This window comes from Dermochelys coriacea, chromosome 1 (genome assembly GCF_009764565.3).
Source record: "Dermochelys coriacea isolate rDerCor1 chromosome 1, rDerCor1.pri.v4, whole genome shotgun sequence".
In the NCBI taxonomy this organism is placed as follows: Eukaryota; Metazoa; Chordata; order Testudines; family Dermochelyidae; genus Dermochelys; species Dermochelys coriacea.
In genome coordinates, this window is record NC_050068.2 from 82,533,515 (window position 1) to 82,555,121 (window position 21,607).

Genomic DNA, 21,607 nt, shown 5'->3' on the forward strand with positions numbered 1-21,607 from the left:
ACCAACTACACTATTATTAGTGAAGGTAATTTGATTAACTTGTTCTATCTATGCTGTTCTGAGGAAATATGTTGACACTCTCTCTATCAAATACAGAACTCCTCAATGTACCCATTTTATAAAGAAGCATATTTACTTTACCTGTTTTTTCTTCTGTGCTTCATTAGAGTCTAGAATGGAAGTGGAAACAACAGACAAAGATTTCTGTGCTGCCTTCAAAGCAGCAGGATTGTATACAGTTTTAGTCAAGCCAGTAGACGTGGACAATACCTATAGGAGGAAATCATTTTATTATGTCAGTTAGACTTTTTTAAACAAGAGTGCTTCAAAATGCATTGGCTTTTCCACAATATAGACACTTTTTGCCTCCTTTGATTATAATTCATTACCATATCAAAATTAAAGTAACAAACATGTTTGGAGTAGCTTGGAGTTAAATGATAAATAAAAATGCAGCATTACATCAACTATCTGCTTTAGCCAGTTAGGCTACTTTGGAATTGTCACACCCATGTTTAAATAAATACCACAAAAATGCAGGTATGACCTTACTTGCCTCATTAGGAAGCCACTGCATTTATATAAAGGGCATTTAAACAGCTTCAATATAACTTGGGAGAAAAAGTTAAAATTCAAAGCTGCATACAGATTGCTGGTGAGACCACTGGTCAGCCATGTACTCCATAAAAAATGATACCAAGAGAAAAAAGTGACAGGAAGGAAACAGCAGAAAGAAATGAATTAGAAGGTCAGCTACAAATAAAAGAGGGATTTACACCTGCAATGTATCACAAAAAGGGCATTACAACTTTATTCTACTATTACCTCTACTCCTTCCACTAGAAGAGTATTTTCTAGAGTGGATGTGTTGAGAGTAGAAAAAAAATCAAAGCGTTATCATCAATGTCAATTGTGAAAGCCCATAAGAAGTGCCTTAGTGGGCCAATTAGAGATGAGTTGAAATGCTGTTTTAACTAGTTATAAAAAATTCCACTCCTCCAAACTGTACTTCTACAAATGCCTTCAGCACAGTCTGCTTCATAAACAGCAGGAAACCAACGAAAGGAAAAAAATGCTCATATTTGCCTTAAATCCAGGCTTATCTCCTGAAGTTTCTGGCTACTACTGCCATAACACACAGAAACAAAGATTAATCAACAGCCATTTAACAATAAAGGAGACCAACTAAACTACTTAAATATTACTTAAAAATGTATTTTGCAATTTAAGTTCAACCAAGTAGTGTGCTAACAATTTAGGCTTTAGAATAGATATTCTAGAAGTAGTTCAGACAAATTTTTGGTAGTAGAAAGCATACAACCCAATATCTGAAGTTCAAAATGTGAAACATTAGTACATTCCCCATTGCATTTTATTCCCATTGCAATTTAACCATTCATTAAGCAAAGTATACTTGCTGTATACTTTCTCCGAGACTACTTTTGGCAGTTAATTGCAGGGCTTCGGAGCGGAGCAGCTCCAGAGCAGTGGACCTGCAGATTTTTGCCTGGAGCTGGAGCACAACTCCAAAGCCCTGGTTAATTGTGTTTCTATTAGGTATTTATGGTAAGGATAAAGTTCAAACAAAATTAATTTGGTATCAAGGATACAGCTGATACACAAATGTGAGTAGAAGGAATAATCAGACATGCATTTTCTTACCTTCTCTGTTGCTGGAGCAGGCAGTTTTGATACAAAACCCAGTCTATCTTTCACAGATAATTTAGTCACATTCTAATAATAAGAAGAAAAAATTATTTCTTTTCTAACCCTGTGTAATTGTATAAGACTATAGCTAAGTACTAAAGTTTTAACTGTACAATGCTGAATGCAGACTATAATAAAAGGGTTCAGCAAAGTCTGGAGGATTTTTTTTTAAGATCTAAAAATTATCAGATTTTAAGTGCAACAACCCAGGTAAAATGGTATCAGATGCTTGAATATAATAACTGTCTGGTAAGATAGGCACTGATTCCAAAATGAACTGACGTGACACAAGGATCTGCCCAAACGCATCCAACTGTAGCATCAAAGGGCCTTATTTTGGAAAAAGTATGTTTCACACTAGCAGACCAAGGAGTATCTCTGTAGGCACTTACAAATAAATCACAATTTAAAAGGAAATCCTGCTCAAGTTAGAACATTATAAGCTGCAGTTTCCAGATATCAATTGCAAAGAGGCGCTTTCAGGTCTTCCGCATTTTTTGAATTCTAAACTAAGGTTTTCGGATAAAGTAATTGTCCGATGCTGAAAATGTCTACTTATAGACATGATCCAATACTTGAAAAGTATTTAAAGGTAGAGATTAATCTTGAAATCTTTCAGGAATCATAGTGTGTACTATGGTGCTTTGCCTCCTTGTATTAAGGAGTTAGGTAAAATTCTTGGAAACATTTCCAAACCACAAGCTGACCATCTGTTCGCAATGCTGCTGGTGAGCTGGAAGTGATACTGATTGTCAAAAGCCTGAAACATCAATTAGATCTGTTGATTTTTGGCAGGTGAAGATTCTAACTGCTTCTGCAGACAAGTTAAGCACCATATGAACTAGAATCTAACCTCTGTCTTCCACCTGTTAATGACTAGTCCTCTAAAACAGTGCTCCAAACAGTCTACCTGTGAAGGTAGACACGACAAAACCAACCGCAGGATAGCACCTCAGACCATTTTCAATGCAGGTTCAACAGGAGCAATTACTGACAACCATCATCATCATCAAGAATCTAAGTATGTGACTTCAGAAGGAGGAGACAGTTAAAACCAAAGATTATGGTTACTGAAGAAAGTTGGCAACACTAATAGCCCATCTTCAGTAGGAAAGCTCTAACTCCTCCAAGAATATTCTGCATTAGCACTCAAGTCAGGGGACAAAGATCTTACATTAAGATGACCCATCCTTTTCCAATAGGTGACCCATCCAAGATGACCCATCCTGCACCGGTATTAGTTTTCCCATTTATTTGGTACAAAATGAGAATACATGCTAGAGAATATATGTTCTCTTATTTTATGAGAAAGCAGCTGTCCTAGACCTGCTCCACACTTGAAAGTTTGATCAGGTTAACTATGTCGCTCAGGACTGTGAAAAATTTTATGTCCTGTGCAACACAGTACGGTCAACTTAACCCACACAGTAGACGCAGCTAGGTCGACGACAACTCCTCCGTCAACGAAGCTACCCCATCTCAGAGAGGTGAATTAACTACATTGATGGAAAAACCCCTTCCATCGATGCTTGAAGTGTCTACACTATATCAGCATTGCTGCAGCACTGCAGCACTTGTAGAGTGCAGACATGGCCTTACTAATGTGTTTAAAATTTTGCTCATGCAGACAGTTTGGGTCCAACCCTGCAAGTCAACGGGGCTCTATGAAAGCACAGCGAATTCCAAGAAAGTGGACTCAATAGTTTCCACAGCTTTTACTATAGTGGACTGACATTTAGGAGATGAATTGGACAAGTAAATTTGGTTTCCTATTTATCTTGATTTCTATCACATACTTTGCTACCTAAAATAAATGAGTGAATATTGAAGCAAAAGTATTTAAAGTGATAATTCTTAACAAATGCTACACTGTGCAAGTACTAGCTGTTTCACAATTTAATGCAAATATTAAGAAAATACTTGTACAATCAGAACAGGATTATATGCAACAAAATAAAAGGATATCAATTGTATGACCTATGTTTGCTCCAATACATTAGAAATTTAAAGGTGAAAGCTTTATTTGGTCAAGCTTTTGGTTAACCTATTTTAATAGAGGTTTTATTTTTTCCTGATAATATGCAAATTTTTCTGTTGTGAAATCTTTATACTACTGTTTTATTATTCTGTGAAAGATTATTTTTCATGATGTGCCTGAGTGCTTTAGCAATGGGAAGGTAGAAACAGCTCAACAAATTTAATCCATTCCCCAGAACTGTGACAAGATTTACTCTATCCAACATAGCAACAAACAACAAAAATTAGTTTTCAGAGTAGCAGCCGTGTTAGTCTGTATTCGCAAAAAAGAAAAGGAGTACTTGTGGCATCTTAGAGACTAATAAATTTATTTGAGCATAAGCTTTCGTGAGCTACAGCTCACTTCATCGGATGCTTTTGGTGGAAAAAAAATTAGGTATTCAGCATCTAAAAATTGGTCTTTAAAATGAGTTCAGAGGCACTGCCACACCAACCACTATGTCGCAACTCAGGGTGATGCAAGAGAGATAGCTAGGTTATCAAAAAATAAAAGCTGATTTCAAAATGCTGAAAAAAGTAGTTTCTTTATTAAAGATATAACATGGACAGAAATGTTTTCAAGTTTTCAAGAAAATTTCATTGAAAAAAGTAGGAGATAATCCTCTGCAGTGTTGCAAACCCAAACAAGAGAACTAGCCAAATATAATTAGATTTAGAAAGACTCTCCAGAAATGTTACTCATACAAAAATAGATACATTCATGTGATAAATGAACATTTGTATATGGTGTCCTCTACAACTACATTATCTCTATGCATACATTTTTGAGCTATGAAAACATTACAAACATATCATGAGGAAAGGTATTATTTTAATTACTTATCACAGACATGTCTCTAGGCAAGCTATACATACCTGAGCAACTTCTGTACTGGCACTCTGAGCCTCTGCGGGCTCAATATTACTTGCAGGTACAGGACCTAATCGCTCTTTGACCGACTGCTTCACTACTGGTAAACTGGGTTGCTGAACTAAAGGCTGTATTACCTTCAAAAGAAGAAAAAAAAAATTTCTAAATCAAAGCACAGTAACATACTAACAACAGGGGATTGCTGCCTATGTAGACCAATAAAGGTACAATGAAGCTGCTACTGTTGCCTTTTAAATTTATAGTATTTCCTTTCTACCATTATAAAATTTTACCCTTGCTACCAAAAGAAGCACCTTCATTGAGTAACTGCATAGTATTTACAGTAATTGGACTTTTCACTGGAGGGATTTTTGTGCATAAATTCATATTCACGGATACCTATATACCTCAGACTCATAGACTTTAATGCCCAGAAGGAACTATCGTGATCATCTAGTCTAACCTTCCCATCATAGGCCACAGAACCTCACCCACCCTCTCCTATTATAGATCAATAACCTCTGGCTGAGTTACTGAAGTCCTCAAATCATGATTTGGAGACCAAGAATTTACCATTTACTCTAGGTTAAACTAGCAAATGACCCGGGCCCCATGCTGCAAAGGAAGGTGAAAACCCCGCAGGGGCTCTGCCAATCTGACCTGGGGAAAAATGGTTTCCAAACTGCAAATATGGCATTCAGTTAGATTGTTCGATCTTGAGCATGTCGGCAAGATCCATCAGACACATACCTGGAAGAGAGTTCACTGTAGCAACTCAGAGCCCTCCCCATCTAGTCATCCCCGGCAGTTTGGGATATTTGTTACTAGAAGTCACTAGGGTGGGGTGTCTCCTTCAAGGAGTCCCTGTGCACTTTTTTCAAACTGTTCTCCATGAAGTGTGCTGATTTTATAAAGATATTTTTCTTTTAATATACATGCTTGAGATAATGTATGCACTTTTATTCTATATTTAAGAATATTTTATTTCAATGTATCTCAGAGCTATTCACACTGAAGGATGATGTCCCTGCCCACTGCCTGAAGTGTGGAGTCCTGTCCTTTCTGCTGTTTTTAGGGTTTATTTCTCTGTTAATGGATGCATTTCTATTCACCACTAATCATTTTGGATACAATTTTCTTAATTTTGATCTGTTAAAACTGGCAAGTGACATTGAAAAAATAGTAAGAGCCATACTTCTGTGCCTCTCATGAAGTTAGATTATCCTCTTCTACTTCAATTGTTTATTTGCTAAAAGACAGGGAAAACACACCTACAATGACAGATCTCTGCAGTTTTGATAATGACTTGGTATTTATACACCAATTTTCATCCCTCAGCTGTAAGATTATACAAGGATAAAAGGTGGGGAAAATCTTCCCCTTGCAAGAGCAAGTCTACTAGGACTTTTTTGAACTAGCCTGCAGCACAATGAGCTGGTCTTTGAAACACATGATGATCACCATTCCTAACTATCTCTGCTTGGTTTGGCAAAAAAAAAAAAAATTCAAGTTGTATAAGACTGAAAAATGTTTCTGAGCATGCTCACAGGCATTTGATAATTATTTAGCAGAGCACTAATGAAAACAGCTGCAGTGGCACAGGAGCTAGCAAACACAGCTGTAAACAGGGGAGTTCGAGTGGGAGTTCTGTTGGAGGAGAAGGTAGTTGTACTTGGTTTTGTATTTTTAGTATTTGTGTGTGTAGGGGCTTTGTGCTGGGAGAGCAGGTGAGCCCTGATTAGGGGGTAGGGCTTTGTGCTGGGAGAGCAGCTGAGCCCTGCTTAGGGGGCGGGGCTTCTGACTAGAGGTCCTATAAAGGTAGCCAGCCCATCAGGCAGCGGCACAGATAGCTGCAATGTCACAGGAGCCAGCAAACAGAGCTGTAAACAGGGGAGGTTGAGTGGGAGTTTGCAAGGGGAGTTTGGATTGTGGTGCTTGTTTGGGGTTTGCTTTTGCTGGGGTGGGTGGTCTTTTTGGTGTGACTTGTGTTTCCCAGATTAACAGGACTTAGGTGGGAAGGCGATGACAGATACGGAGGCAGCTGTGGGAGTGACTCCTGTAGTGGAAGACACATTGAGGATGACTGGATGTGGAAGCTGTTGTATGTACATGATCCTGGAGGGGGGAACCAGTAAGAGTTTTTTCTGCATGAAATGCCGTCTGATAGAGCTGATGGAGGAAAAGATCCGAGGTTTGGAGACGCAGGTGGAAAGTCTCGTTGAGTTTAGGAAGGGGTTTGAGCAGCAGATGGAGCAAAGATATGAGGTATCTGAAGGGAAAAGCTCAGACTCACAGATGGAAGCAGGGCTGGGGAATTTTGAGAGGAGACTGGGTGAGGAAAGTGGTCAGTGGAAACATGCGACTAAAAGAACCAGGCAGAGAAAAAGACGGGCTAGTGAAGGAGAAATAGAGCTTAGGAACAGGTTTGCAGAGTCGGAAAATGAAGAAGGGGCTCAGCAGGTACTTGTTGAAGGTGGAAGGGTAAGGAAGAAGAGAAGAGAGGCTAGTCCTATAGGAAAAGCGGAAGAGTCAAGGGAGACTACACCAAATATGAGCCCCAGGAGGATACAGGATGGGTTGAAGAGGATTATAAGGGAAAACAGGAATGGAAAGAACTTGCAGCCAGAGGGAACAGGGGAGAGACTGGAGAATAGCACTGTCACTAGGGAAAGGCAGGTCTATGTGATCGGGGACTCTTTATTGAGAAGAATAGACAGGCCTGTAACTGGAGCGGATCCAGAGATTAGAAGGGTGTGCTGTCTTCCGGGTGCTAAGATACGGGATGTAGACCTGAGGTTGAAAAGGCTCCTAAAGGGAGCAGGAAAGAATCCCCTAATTATCCTTCATGTGGGAACAAATGATACAGCTAGATTCTCGCTGGAAAGTATTAAGGGAGACTATGCTAGGCTGGGGAAGACGCTTAAGGAAATTGAGGCTCAGATGATCTTTATCGGGATCCTTCCTGTTCCTAGAGAAGGGCAACAAAGGTGTGACAAGATGATGACTGTCAACAGATGGCTTAGGCAGTGGTGCTATAAGGAGGGCTTTGGAATGTATGACCACTGGGAGGCATTCACGGACAGAGTACAGTTCTCTCGGGATGGACTTCATCTGAGTAGGGAAGGAAATAGACTTCTAGGATCGAGGCTGGCACAACTGATAAAGAGAGCTTTAAACTAGGAATTAGGGGGAGATGGTTGGGAGATGTCCAGGAAATCTCCACGCCAGATTTTAGCATTGAGAGGGAAGAAGACGAAGTAAGAAAGGATACAGCCGTGGGTAGGAGAATGTATATAAGGAGCGAGGGCGGTGTGGATACTAGTCTAATAGGTTATACTGGCTGTAGAATGACTGTGCCTAATAGGGTACAAAATGTGAGTGAGGCCAAACAGCAAAAATTAAGATGTTTGTACACCAATGTGAGGAGCCTAGGTAACAAAATGGAGGAACTAGAGCTACTGGTGCAGGAAGTGAAACCAGATATTATAGGGGTAACAGAAACATGGTGGAATAGTAGTCATGACTGGACTACAGGTATTGAAGGGTATGTGCTGTTTAGGAAAGATAGAAATAAAGGCAAAGTTTGTGGAGTAGCATTGTATATCAACGATGAGGTAGAATGTAAAGAAATAGGTTTCAGAGTAGCAGCCGTGTTAGTCTGTATTCGCAAAAAGAAAAGGAGTACTTGTGGCACCTTAGAGACTAACAAATTTATTAGAGCATAAGCTTTCGTGAGCTACAGCTCACTTCATCGGATGCATTTGGTGGAAAAAACAGAGGAGAGATTTATATACACACACACAGAGAACATGAAACAATGGGTTTATCATACACACTGTAAGGAGAGTGATCACTTAAGATAAGCCATCACCAACAGCAGGGGGGGGAAGGAGGAAAACCTTTCATGGTGACAAGCAGGTAGGCTAATTCCAGCAGTTAACAAGAATATCAGAGGAACAGTGGGGGGTGGGGTGGGAGGGAGAAATACCATGGGGAAATAGTTTTACTTTGTGTAATGACTCATCCATTCCCAGTCTCTATTCAAGCCTAAGTTAATTGTATCCAGTTTGCAAATTAATTCCAATTCAGCAGTCTCTCGTTGGAGTCTGTTTTTGAAGCTTTTTTGTTGAAGTATAGCCACTCTTAGGTCTGTGATCGAGTGACCAGAGAGATTGAAGTGTTCTCCAACTGGTTTTTGAATGTTATAATTCTTGACGTCTGATTTGTGTCCATTCATTCTTTTACGTAGAGACTGTCCAGTTTGGCCAATGTACATGGCAGAGGGGCATTGCTGGCACATGATGGCATATATCACATTGGTAGATGCACAGGTGAACGAGCCTCTGATGGTGTGGCTGATGTGATTAGGCCCTATGATGGTATCCCCTGAATAGATATGTGGACAGAGTTGGCAACGGGCTTTGTTGCAAGGATAGGTTCCTGGGTTAGTGGTTCTGTTGTGTGGTGTGTGGTTGCTGGTGAGTATTTGCTTCAGATTGGGGGGCTGTCTGTAAGCAAGGACTGGTCTGTCTCCCAAGATCTGAGAGAGCGATGGCTCGTCCTTCAGGATAGGTTGTAGATCCTTGATGATGCGTTGGAGAGGTTTTAGATGGGGGCTGAAGGTGAGAGTACTCTTTATGAGAGTATCCAGTTTTGAGAGCTCATTCTTAATCTTTCCCTGTTTGCTGTAGAGGATAAAAGAACCAACCTTCCACACAAACTTCCTCGTGGCTGGACTTTATAAAAACTAGACAAGCCATTTACAAAACACACTTTGATTCTCTACAAAAGAAAAAGGACACTAAGCTATCTAAACTACTATATGCCACAAGGGGCCACAACAATGGTTCCCGTAACCCACCCAGCAATATTGTTAATCTATCCAACTATACTCTTAGCCCAGAAGAAGAATCTGTCCTATCTCGGGGCCTCTCCTTTTGCCCCTCCACCCCCACGAACATGATACAGTTCTGTGGTGACCTAGAATCCTATTTTCGACGTCTCAGACTCAAGGAATATTTCCAACACACCTCTGACCAACATATTAACCCACAGAGACCTTCCTGCCAACACTACAAAAAGAAGGATTCTAGGTGGACTCCTCCTGAAGGTCGAAACAGCAGCCTGGATTTCTACATAGACTGCTTCCGCCGACGTGCACGAGCTGAAATTGTGGAAAAGCAGCATCGCTTACCCCATAACCTCAGCCATGCAGAACACAGTGCCATCCACAGCCTCAGAAACAACTCTGACATCATAATCAAAAAGGCTGACAAAGGAGGTGCTGTCGTCATCATGAATAGGTCAGAGTATGAACAAGAGGCTACTAGGCAGCTCTCCAACACCACTTTCTACAAGCCATTACCCTCTGATCCCACTGAGAGTTACCAAAAGAAACTACAGCATTTGCTCAAGAAACTCCCTGAAAAAGCACAAGAACAAATCCGCACAGACACACCCCTGGAGCCAGGACCTGGGGTATTCTATCTGCTACCCAAGATCCATAAACCTGGAAATCCTGGACGCCCCATCATCTCAGGCATTGGCACCCTGACAGCAGGATTGTCTGGCTATGTAGACTCCCTCCTCAGGCCCTTCGTTACCAGCACTCCCAGCTATCTTCGAGACACCACCGATTTCCTGAGGAAACTACAGTCCATTGGTGATCTTCCTAAAAACACCATCCTAGCCACTATGGATGTAGAAGCCCTCTACACCAACATTCCACACAAAGATGGACTACAAGCCGTCAGGAACAGTATCCCCGATACTGTCACGGCTAACCTGGTGGCAGAACTTTGTGACTTTGTCCTGACCCATAACTATTTCACATTTGGTGACAATGTATACCTTCAAATCAGCGGCACTGCGATGGGTACCCGCATGGCCCCACAGTATGCCAACATTTTTATGGCTGACTTAGAACAACGCTTCCTCAGCTCTCGTTCCCTAATGCCCCTACTCTACTTGCGCTACATTGATGACATCTTCATCATCTGGACCCATGGAAAAGAAGCTCTTGAGGAATTCCACCATGATTTCAACAATTTCCATCCCACCATCAACCTCAGCCTGGACCAGTCCACACAAGAGATCCACTTCCTGGACACTACGGTGCTAATAAGCGATGGTCACATAAACACCACCCTATATCGGAAACCTACTGACCGCTATTCCTACCTACATGCCTCTAGCTTTCATCCAGATCATACCACTCGATCCATTGTCTACAGCCAAGCGCTACGATATAACCGCATTTGCTCCAACCCCTCAGACAGAGACAAACACCTACAAGATCTCTATCATGCATTCCTACAACTACAGTACCCACCTGCTGAAGTGAAGAAACAGATTGACAGAGCCAGAAGAGTACCCAGAAGTCACCTACTACAGGACAGGCCCAACAAAGAAAACAACAGAACGCCACTAGCCATCACCTTCAGCCCCCAACTAAAACCCCTCCAACGCATCATCAAGGATCTACAACCTATCCTGAAGGACGAGCCATCGCTCTCTCAGATCTTGGGAGACAGACCAGTCCTTGCTTACAGACAGCCCCCCAATCTGAAGCAAATACTCACCAGCAACCACACACCACACAACAGAACCACTAACCCAGGAACCTATCCTTGCAACAAAGCCCGTTGCCAACTCTGTCCACATATCTATTCAGGGGATACCATCATAGGGCCTAATCACATCAGCCACACCATCAGAGGCTCGTTCACCTGTGCATCTACCAATGTGATATATGCCATCATGTGCCAGCAATGCCCCTCTGCCATGTACATTGGCCAAACTGGACAGTCTCTACGTAAAAGAATGAATGGACACAAATCAGACGTCAAGAATTATAACATTCAAAAACCAGTTGGAGAACACTTCAATCTCTCTGGTCACTCGATCACAGACCTAAGAGTGGCTATACTTCAACAAAAAAGCTTCAAAAACAGACTCCAACGAGAGACTGCTGAATTGGAATTAATTTGCAAACTGGATACAATTAACTTAGGCTTGAATAGAGACTGGGAATGGATGAGTCATTACACAAAGTAAAACTATTTCCCCATGGTATTTCTCCCTCCCACCCCACCCCCCACTGTTCCTCTGATATTCTTGTTAACTGCTGGAATTAGCCTACCTGCTTGTCACCATGAAAGGTTTTCCTCCTTCCCCCCCCTGCTGTTGGTGATGGCTTATCTTAAGTGATCACTCTCCTTACAGTGTGTATGATAAACCCATTGTTTCATGTTCTCTGTGTGTGTGTATATAAATCTCTCCTCTGTTTTTTCCACCAAATGCATCCGATGAAGTGAGCTGTAGCTCACGAAAGCTTATGCTCTAATAAATTTGTTAGTCTCTAAGGTGCCACAAGTACTCCTTTTCTTTTTGTAAAGAAATAAGAAGCGATGCAATGGATAAGACAGAGTCCATCTGGGCAAAAATTACATTGGGGAAGAAAACTAGTAGAGTCTCCCCTACGATAGTGCTTGGGGTGTGCTATAGACCTCCGCGATCTAATCTGGATATGGATAGAGCCCTTTTTAATGTTTTTAATAAAGTAAATACTAATGGAAACTGCGTGATCATGGGAGACTTTAACTTCCCAGATATGGACTGGAGGACCAGTGCTAGTAATAATAATAGGGCTCAGATTTTCCTAGATGCAATAGCTGATGGATTCCTTCATCAAGTAGTTGCTGAACCGACTAAAGGGGATGCCATTTTAGTTTTAATTTTGGTGAGTAGCGAGGACCTCATAGAAGTAATGCTTCTAGGGGACAATCTTGGCTCAAGTGATCATGAGCTAATTCAGTTCAAACTAAATGGAAGGATTAACAAAAATAAATCTGCAACTAGAGTTTTTGATTTCAAAAGGTTTGACTTTCAAAAATTAAGGAAATTAGTTAGGGAAGTGGATTGGACTGAAGAACTTATGGATCTAAAGGTGGAGGAGGTCTGGGATTACTTTAAATCAAAGCTGCAGAAGCTATCGGAAGCCTGTATCCCAAGAAAGGGGAAAAAATTCATAGGAAGAAGTTGTAGACCAAGCTAGATGACCAAGCATCTTAGAGAGGTGATTAAGAAGAAGTAGAAAGCATACAGGGAGTGAAAGATGGGAGAGATCAGCAAGGAAAGCTACCTAATTGAGGTCAGAACATGTAGGGATAAAGTGCGACAGGCTAAAAGTCAAGTTGGACCTTGCAAAGGGAATTAAAACCAATAGTAAAAGGTTCTATAGACATATAAATAAGAAGAAAACTAAGAAAGAAGAAGTGGGGCCGCTAAACACTGAGGATGGAGTGGAGGTTAAAGGTAATCTAGGCATAGCCCAATATCTAAACAAATACTTTGCCTCAGTCTTTAATAAGGCTAAAGAGGATCTTAGGGATAATGGTAGCATGACAAATGGGAATGAGGATATGGAGGTAGATATTGCCATATCTGAGGTAGAGGCAAAACTGAAACAGCTTAATGGGACTAAATCGGGGGGCCCAGATAATCTTCATCCAAGAATATTAAAGGAATTGGCACCTGAAATTGCAAGTCCATTAGCAAGAATGTTTAATGAATCTGTAAACTCAGGAGTAGTACCAAATGATTGGAGAATTTCTAATACAGTTCCTATTTTTAAGAAAGGGAAAAAAAGTGACTCAGGTAACTACAGGCCAGTTAGTTTGACATCTGAAGTATGCAAGGTCCTGGAAAAAATTTTGAAGGAGAAATTAGTTAAGGACATTGAAGTCAATGGTAAATGGGACAAAATACAACATGGTTTTACAAAAGGTAGATCGTGCCAAACCAACCTAATCTCCTTTTTTTGAAAAGGTAACAGATTTTTTAGATAAAGGAAATGCAGTGGATCTAATTTACCTAGATTTCAGTAAGGCATTTGATACCGTGCCACATGGGGAATTATTAGTTAAATTGGAGAAGATGGGGATCAATATGAACATCAAAAGGTGGAAAAGGAATTGGTTAAAGGGGAGACTACAACGGGTCGTACTGAAAGGAGAACTGTCAGGCTGGAGGGAGGTTACCAGTGGAGCTCCTCAGGGATCGGTTTTGGGACCAATCTTATTTAATCTTTTTATTACTGACCTTGGCACAGAAAGTGGGAGTGTGCTAATAAAGTTTGCAGATGATACAAAGCTGGGAGGTATTGCCAATTCAGAGAAGGATCGGGATATTATACAAGAGGATCTGGATGACCTTGTAAACTGGAGTAATAGTAATAGGATGAAATTTAATAGTGAGAAGTGTAAGGTTATGCATTTAGGGATTAACAACAAGAATTTTAGTTTTAAGTTGGGGACGCATCAATTAGAAGTAACTGAAGAGGAGAAGGACCTTGGAGTATTGATCATAGGTGACTATGAGCTGCCAACGTGATATGGCTGTGAAAAAAGCTAATGCGGCTTTGGGATGCATCAGGAGAGGCATTTCCAGTAGGGATAAGGAGGTTTTAGTACCATTATACAAGGCACTGGTGAGACCTCACCTAGAATACTGTGTGCAGTTCTGGTCTCCCATGTTTAAAAAGGATGAATTCAAATTGGAGCAGGTACAGAGAAGGGCTACTAGGATGATCCGAGGAATGGAAAACTTGTCTTCTGAAAGGAGACTCAAGGAGCTTGGCTTGTTTAGCCTAACTAAAAGAAGGTTGAGGGGAGATATGATTGCTCTCTCTGAATATATCAGAGGGATAAATACAGGAGAGGGAGAGGAATTATTTCAGCTCAGCACCAATGTGAACACAAGAACAAATGGGTATAAACTGGCCACCAGGAAGTTTAGACTTGAAATTAGACGAAGGTTTCTAACCATCAGAGGAGTGAAGTTTTGGAATAGCCTTCCAAGGGAAGCAGTGGGGGCAAAAGATCTATCTGGTTTTAAGATTCTACTCGATAAGTTTATGGAGGAGATGGTGTGATGGGAAAATGGGATTTTGGTAAGTAATTGATCTTTAAATATTCAGGGTAAATAGGCCAAATCCCCTGAGATGGGATATTAGATGGATGGGATCTGAGTTACCCAGGAAACAATTTTCTGTAGTATCTGGCTGGTGAATCTTGCCCATATGCTCAGGGTTTAGCTGATCGCCATATTTGGGGTCGGGAAAGAATTTTCCTCCAGGGCAGATTGGAAGAGGCTCTGGAGGTTTTTCGCCTTCCTCTGTAGCATGGGGCATGGGTGACTTGAGAGAGGCTTCTCTGCTCCTTGAAGTCTTTAAACCATGATTTAAGGACTTCAATAGCTCAGACATAGGTGAGGTTTTTTGTAGGAGTGGGTGGGTGAGATTCTGTGGCCTGCGCTGTGCAGGAGGTCGGACTAGATGATCAGAATGGTCCCTTCTGACCTTAGTATCTATGAATCTATGAAAACCATCTTTATCATCAGTAGCATTTCTTCCTGTGGGCACAGGAGGCTGAGTGGCACAGGAGTTGCTGCCAGGACAATTTACAAGACAACAGGTCATTGAAAAACAAACCACTTATTTTTAATTCAAAAGTGCTTTTTTCATATATGGAAAAAATTGTGGACCACACACAGTTACAGGAAAAAAACCACCACAGAATCTGGAGGCATCAGAAATCTTGCTAAAAATCTGCATTTTGTAAAAGTGAATATTTGTTCTGATACAAATTGCAGATATGAGACCAGATATTAATTCAGATAAACAGAAGATACAGATATTCATGGTCCTGAGGTCCAGATTAAAGAGTACAAAAATCTGAGGTTGGAGGGGAGCTTCTAAGACCCCATAACCACCTAGGAGAGACTAGTTGGCAGACACTCCATCCCCAATCTGCAAGGCATAGTAGAATCCTTATTAGGCTGATCACGCCTCCCATCAAGCCAAACATTGGCTCACCTGGTGATTAACAACCTAATAAGGCTTGTGAGTTATCACCAAGGAGAATCCTAAATCTCACTGAGTTCTCCCCATCCAATGAACTGAGCTATAGCACATGAAAGCTTATGCTCAAATAAATTTGTTAGTCTCTAAGGTGCCACAAGTCCTCCTTTTATTTTTCCCCATATCTGTGGAACTCAGGGGATCCATAAAAAGTGAAGTATCCCTCCCCATCACTTCCCTCCAAATCCCATGTTCTCTCAAAGCACACGTCTGATGTACTCCCTTCCTACAGAGAGTGTACACTCCTAAATTCCTACAGGAGCACCTCTGTACAGAAGTGCATTCCACCACACTTTCCTACAGGAGTGAGCATGTACATCAGGAAAGAGGGCAGGGAAAATAAGGTCTTGGGGGGTGTTTAGCAGAACAGATATAATCTCTCATAAAAACAAGATTATAAATAGACTGCCTTTCTTGGCTTTGCTACAAGAAAAAGGCTATGTCACCTAAAAACATTTATGTCATTTAGCAGAGCAGACACTAGTTTAGATCCTTGCTTTATCTCAGAAGAACAGAAATGACATGGATTGAAATATTACACAAGTCGCATAATAGTACTTAGGTAAGACCATTATGTAAGCTTTAATTCGTATTTTGCTAATCAGCTCTTGAACCTTATAGCTGAGACCAAAAAAGCAAGGCTCTATTATAAAACTTCTGAATAAGATCAGTTACAACTAGTGTTAGTAGTTATTGTTCTTTTCAAATTTATACTATTAAACTGTCTTGTCTATATTCCAGTAATTTAATTGCAATGACCAATTTTAACAACATTTAGATAAAATTCCAGTACACAGACTTAACTCCTTTACCTTTTGCATGGTAGCTGACATTTGTGGAGCACTGCCTTCTCGATGCCAATAGACTTTAATAAAGCGATTATTTAATACTGCTTCTGTGCTCGATATAGCTTTCTTTGCTTCTTCGTGGGTGGCAAACTGGATAAGGGCACCTTCTGGATCACCATGATAGGCAACCTACGATTTCATATTGAAAAGTCAAACTTGCACAGCAGTTCCTACAAAACATACTCAAACTAACATGTCGGTCAATACTACCATGAAACCATTATTTTCAGGAACTCAAAAGCTTCCAATTTAAATGCACTATATCAGTTAGGTATTTGGTATTCGTAACTTTAAACTTAAAAGATTTATTTTTAATATTACAGTTTTCAGAAATCAGTTTGGCTGTTAAAGACAGGGAGACAAAGAAAAGATATGAGATCACTTATATACCTGTAAATTAAAACACACCAGTTTTAAACCAGACACCTTTATATACAAATAGTCCTTACTGAAAATTAGTGCCTCTTGCTACTGAAATATTAAAAAAAAAAAAAAGTACAAACTAAGTTTATGGGACACAATATTATGGGGTTCATATAATTCTGCACTCTGATTTAACGTGGTTTCTGTATATATAATTGTATGCGAGGACACTCAAGGATAACAAGCTTGCTCTCTTTTCAGTCAATTACAAATCTATGTGCAACAAATCAAGCCTAAGAGAAATTTTATTAGCATCTTCCCAACGTATTATTAAAACTTCACCACCATCACACCTTCCAAGATTGCTTTTTTGTATTTTAAATTGAAATATCCAGCGTACAATTGAAATACCCCAAGTTTCTACAGTATATATAGCTTAGTGATGCCCAAGATATATACACAACATCGCAGTATAAAAGTAAACCAATATATTGGTCACAGTATATATACACATGTAGACCAGTGAGTTGTCACTTGGCAAAAAATCCTGTATCTTCTGTACCTTCCAAACAGCTGAGAAAAATTAATAATTATTCCCTCTTCTGGCATAACAGAACTTACTCAGTAGCAGCTTCATAATGATGGTTACAATCAGAAAACTATGTATGGAAAAACTATATAGGCAAATTTTTCAAGAATCAAGTGTGGATGGAGCCACGACTACAGTGGAGGTGAGAAGATCTAAGAAAGCAGAATGGGCCCAACCAAAACATATGGAGGTTAGTTGAAGAGATGAAAGAACTAAAGTAGAGAATATATGAGACAGTAGTAAAAGAGCTATCCTGCAATAAGAGCATGCAGACAAAGACCAGGAAGTTAAAAGATCAGCCAGAACAGATAAGAAAATGGATGGAAAATGAAGCAAAAGAAACCGAGGTGGTGTACAAGGCAGGGTATTCTAAAAATCTTTTTCTAATAGCTAAACAACAGCCATCACAATTCTCAAACTGTTGTGGCATCATGAAAGCTCGAGATGGTACAATTCTAATTGGAGAGGAAGGTTTGTGAACAGATTGAATGGAGTATTTCCAGATTGTGCTCATCCACCTAGAACCACTAACACACTCAAAGAAGTGAAGAAATAGCAGACTTACCTATATCACTAGAAGTAATTGCCTTTGAGGAAGTAACTGAGGTCATAAACCAGCTGAAGAGTGGTAAAACATCAGATTATAAGATAGATGATGTTAAAAGCAGGAGAGGAAATTATAGTGCATTACATGGGTAGGCTGTATAGAATAGCTTGGGGAAAGGAGATCTGTCCTGAAGACTGGAGAAGATATGTCATCTATCAAATCCTTAAAAAGGGCAACTAGCTTATTTGTGAAAAAAAAAAAAAAAGGAATACTTGTGGCACCTTAGAGACTAAAATTTATTGGAGCATAAACTTTCGTGAGCTACAGCTCACTTCATCGGATGATGTCCACACAAGAGATCCACTTCCTGGACACTACGGTGCTAATAAGCGATGGTCACATAACCACCACCCTATATCGGAAACCTACTGACCGCTATTCCTACCTACATGCCTCTAGCTTTCATCCAGATCATACCACACGATCCATTGTCTACAGCCAAGCTCTACGATATAACCGCATTTGCTCCAACCCCTCAGACAGAGACAAACACCTACAAGATCTCTATCATGCATTCCTACAACTACAATACCCACCTGCTGAAGTGAAGAAACAGATTGACAGAGCCAAAAGAGTACCCAGAAGTCACCTACTACTGGACAGGCCCAACAAAGAAAATAACAGAACGCCACTAGCCATCACCTTCAGCCCCCAACTAAAACCTCTCCAACGCATCATCAAGGATCTACAACCTATCCTGAAGGACGACCCATCACTCTCACAGATCTTGGGAGACAGGCCAGTCCTTGCTTACAGACAGCCCCCCAATCTGAAGCAAATACTCACCAGCAACCACACACCACACAACAGAATCACCAACCCAGGAACCTATCCTTGCAACAAAGCCCGTTGCCAACTCTGTCCACATATCTATTCAGGGGACACCATCATAGGGCCTAATCGCATCAGCCACACTATCAGAGGCTCGTTCACCTGCGCATCTACCAATGTGATATATGCCATCATGTGCCAGCAATGCCCCTCTGCCATGTACATTGGTCAAACTGGACAGTCTCTACGTAAAAGAATGAATGGACACAAATCAGATATCAAGAATTATAACATTCAAAAACCAGTTGGAGAACACTTCAATCTCTCTGGTCACTCGATTACAGACCTAAGAGTGGCTATCCTTCAACAAAAAAGCTTCAAAAACAGACTCCAACGAGACACTGCTGAATTGGAATTAATTTGCAAACTGGATACAATTAACTTAGGCTTGAATAGAGCCTGGGAATGGATGAGTCATTACACAAAGTAAAACTATTTCCCCATGTTTCTCCCCCCCACTCCACCCCACCCCCCACTGTTCCTCAGATATTCTTGTTAACTGCTGGAAATAGCTTACCTTGCTTGTCACCATGAAAGGTTTTCCTCCCCCCCCCCCCCCCCGCTGCTGGTGATGGCTTATCTTAAGTGATCACTCTCCTTACAGTGTGTATGATAAACCCATTGTTTCATGTTCTCTGTGTGTGTATATCAATCTCCCCTCTGTTTTTTCCACCAAATGCATCCGATGAAGTGAGCTGTAGCTCACGAAAGCTTATGCTCTAATAAATTTGTTAGTCTCTAAGGTGCCACAAGTACTCCTTTTCTTTTTGCGAATACAGACTAACACGGCTGCTACTCTGAAACCTAGCTTATTTGTGATAACTGCAGAGAGGTACCACTCTTATCAGTATCCGAAGAACTGTTCTGCACTACCATTTTGAATAGGATGAAAACTGCTTTTGAAAAAGTACTCAGGGACAGGCTAGATTTCCATCTGGTAGGTTGTGTTCAGACCAGATTTTCACGTTGAGAAGAGCAATTGAGAAAGATTTAGAATACCAGAAGATTATTTTAAACTTTTGATTTTACTAAAGCATTTGATAATGTCCACAGAAAGCCCTCTAGAGGATACTCAGACACTATGGAGTTCCAGCAATGATTGTTAATTTGGTAAAAACTTTGTGTGACAAATGGAGACAGAATAGTTTAAAATTGTTACTGGTGTACAGCAGGGTTGCATACTATCCCTGTTGCTCCCGTGCACTCTCATAGAATTTGTGATGAGAACAGCAACCGCTGCTGCCAAGGACACTGGTATTGTTTGGATGAGAGATAAGCTGCGAGACTTAGATTTTACAAATTATATACAGTAACTCCTCATTTAATGTCTTGGTTAACGTTACATCGCTGATCAATTAGTGAACATGCTTGTTTAAAGTTGTGCAATGCTCCCTTTAACACTGTTTGGCAGCTGTCTGCTTTGTCCACTGCTTGCAGAAAGGGCAGCCTGTTGGAGCTAGAGGGCGGGGGCTTGGAATCAGGGTGGACTGGCAGCCCCCGCATAAGCTCCCCTAAGTTCCCTGTGCGGCAGCCACCCAGCAGGCTATCAATTGCTGGGCAGTTCAGCTGTCCCTCCCCCAATTGCTCCTGCCCTCTGTCTTGGAGCTGCTCCCGGGAGCCTCCTGCTTGCTGTGGCGGGGAAGTGAGGGAGGGGGAGAGAGAGAGAGAGAGAGAGAGAGAGAGGAGGGTGCTAATGGTCCGGTGTCCCCTTCCCCCTGTACCGCATCTCCACAGAGCAGGGAGGAACACATGACAGGGCTCAGGACTGAGGGAGCTTGCTGGCAGCAGCTGCTGTCTCAACTTGCTGATCTACTTAAAAAGGCAATGTACTTAGAGTGGGGTCAGCATACTTAGAGGGGCAATGCATGTCTCACACACACACACACACACACCCACCTCTCTCTCTGCCATGCTGTGTCTCCTCCCTCCATTAGTGCTGCCTGGTAGAGTGTGAGGCTACATTAACAATGTGTTAATCCTTGAGGGCTCAGCCAAGTGCTAATTCATCATTTAGCAGTAAGGTATAATTTCCCTGGAACCTAACCCTGCCCTATTTCCATTAATTCTTATGGGAATATTAACACAGTTTGGCTTAAAGTGGCATTTTTCAGAAACATAACTGCAACGTTAAGTGAGGAGTTACTGTAGTCATATTGGATACAAACTTGGATGGAATAAAAAGAATGGTTAATGAGCATAAAAGCAGAAGCTGCTAATGTGGGACTTCATTCAGTATGCAGAAGACCAAGACCATGGAGATAAGAGAGAGCACTGTCAAGAGTTGATGACTTCTGTTAATCTTGGAAGTACAATATCTGCTAATGGCCAGCTCACTAAAAAACTGAAGGCAAGAACTGGTAAAGTAATGGATAATTTTCTCGTCTGTCATACATCTGGAGAGTAAGATGACACAGCTACACATTAAAATGTTATTATACAAAGTTACTATTCTTTTGACAGTACAGTATGCCTCAAAAACATGGCAGATTGTGAAAGTACACAACAGAAAGCTGAATATATTCCACCAGCTTTACTTAAGAAGAATCTTGGGAATTTATCAGAGAGGCTGTGAAACCGAAGTGGAAGTGCTGTGCTGCATGTGTCAGTAGACTCCCTTCTCAATAATTAGACAGCTACGGTGGTTTGGCCATGTCATCAGGCTACCCTGGGGCAGAAGTACAACACAAGTCTTACACTGGATTCCACCTGGATGGAAAAGAGCATGCAGGACAAAGACAGACTAATCACAGGACAATCAGAAATAATGCTGCCATTATGGAGACAACTTACGATGGAATCAAACATCTTGCGCTGGACAAGAGTGGGAATACTGGGTTGCCTTACGTGTCACTAG

The 21,607-nt window shown here is 41.0% G+C and overlaps 1 protein-coding gene across 7 annotated transcripts in view; it reads right to left on the reverse strand.

Moving 5' to 3' along the window:
• Positions 1-21,607, reverse strand: part of RBM26 (RNA binding motif protein 26) — a 112,130-nt gene that overhangs the window by 53,085 nt on the left and 37,438 nt on the right. For all 7 annotated transcript variants that reach the window (XR_006277774.1, XR_006277773.1, XR_006277771.1 and 4 more), the window contains exons 12-15: positions 16,328-16,492; positions 4,600-4,731; positions 1,663-1,734; positions 142-270 (exon numbers count right to left, since the gene is read on the reverse strand). Coding sequence is in view for 1 of the 7 variants with exons in the window: in XM_038393981.2 (XP_038249909.1) it covers positions 142-270; positions 1,663-1,734; positions 4,600-4,731; positions 16,328-16,492 (498 nt within the window). In the remaining 6 variants the exon portion in view is untranslated. The remainder of the gene's footprint in view (positions 1-141; positions 271-1,662; positions 1,735-4,599; positions 4,732-16,327; positions 16,493-21,607) is intronic.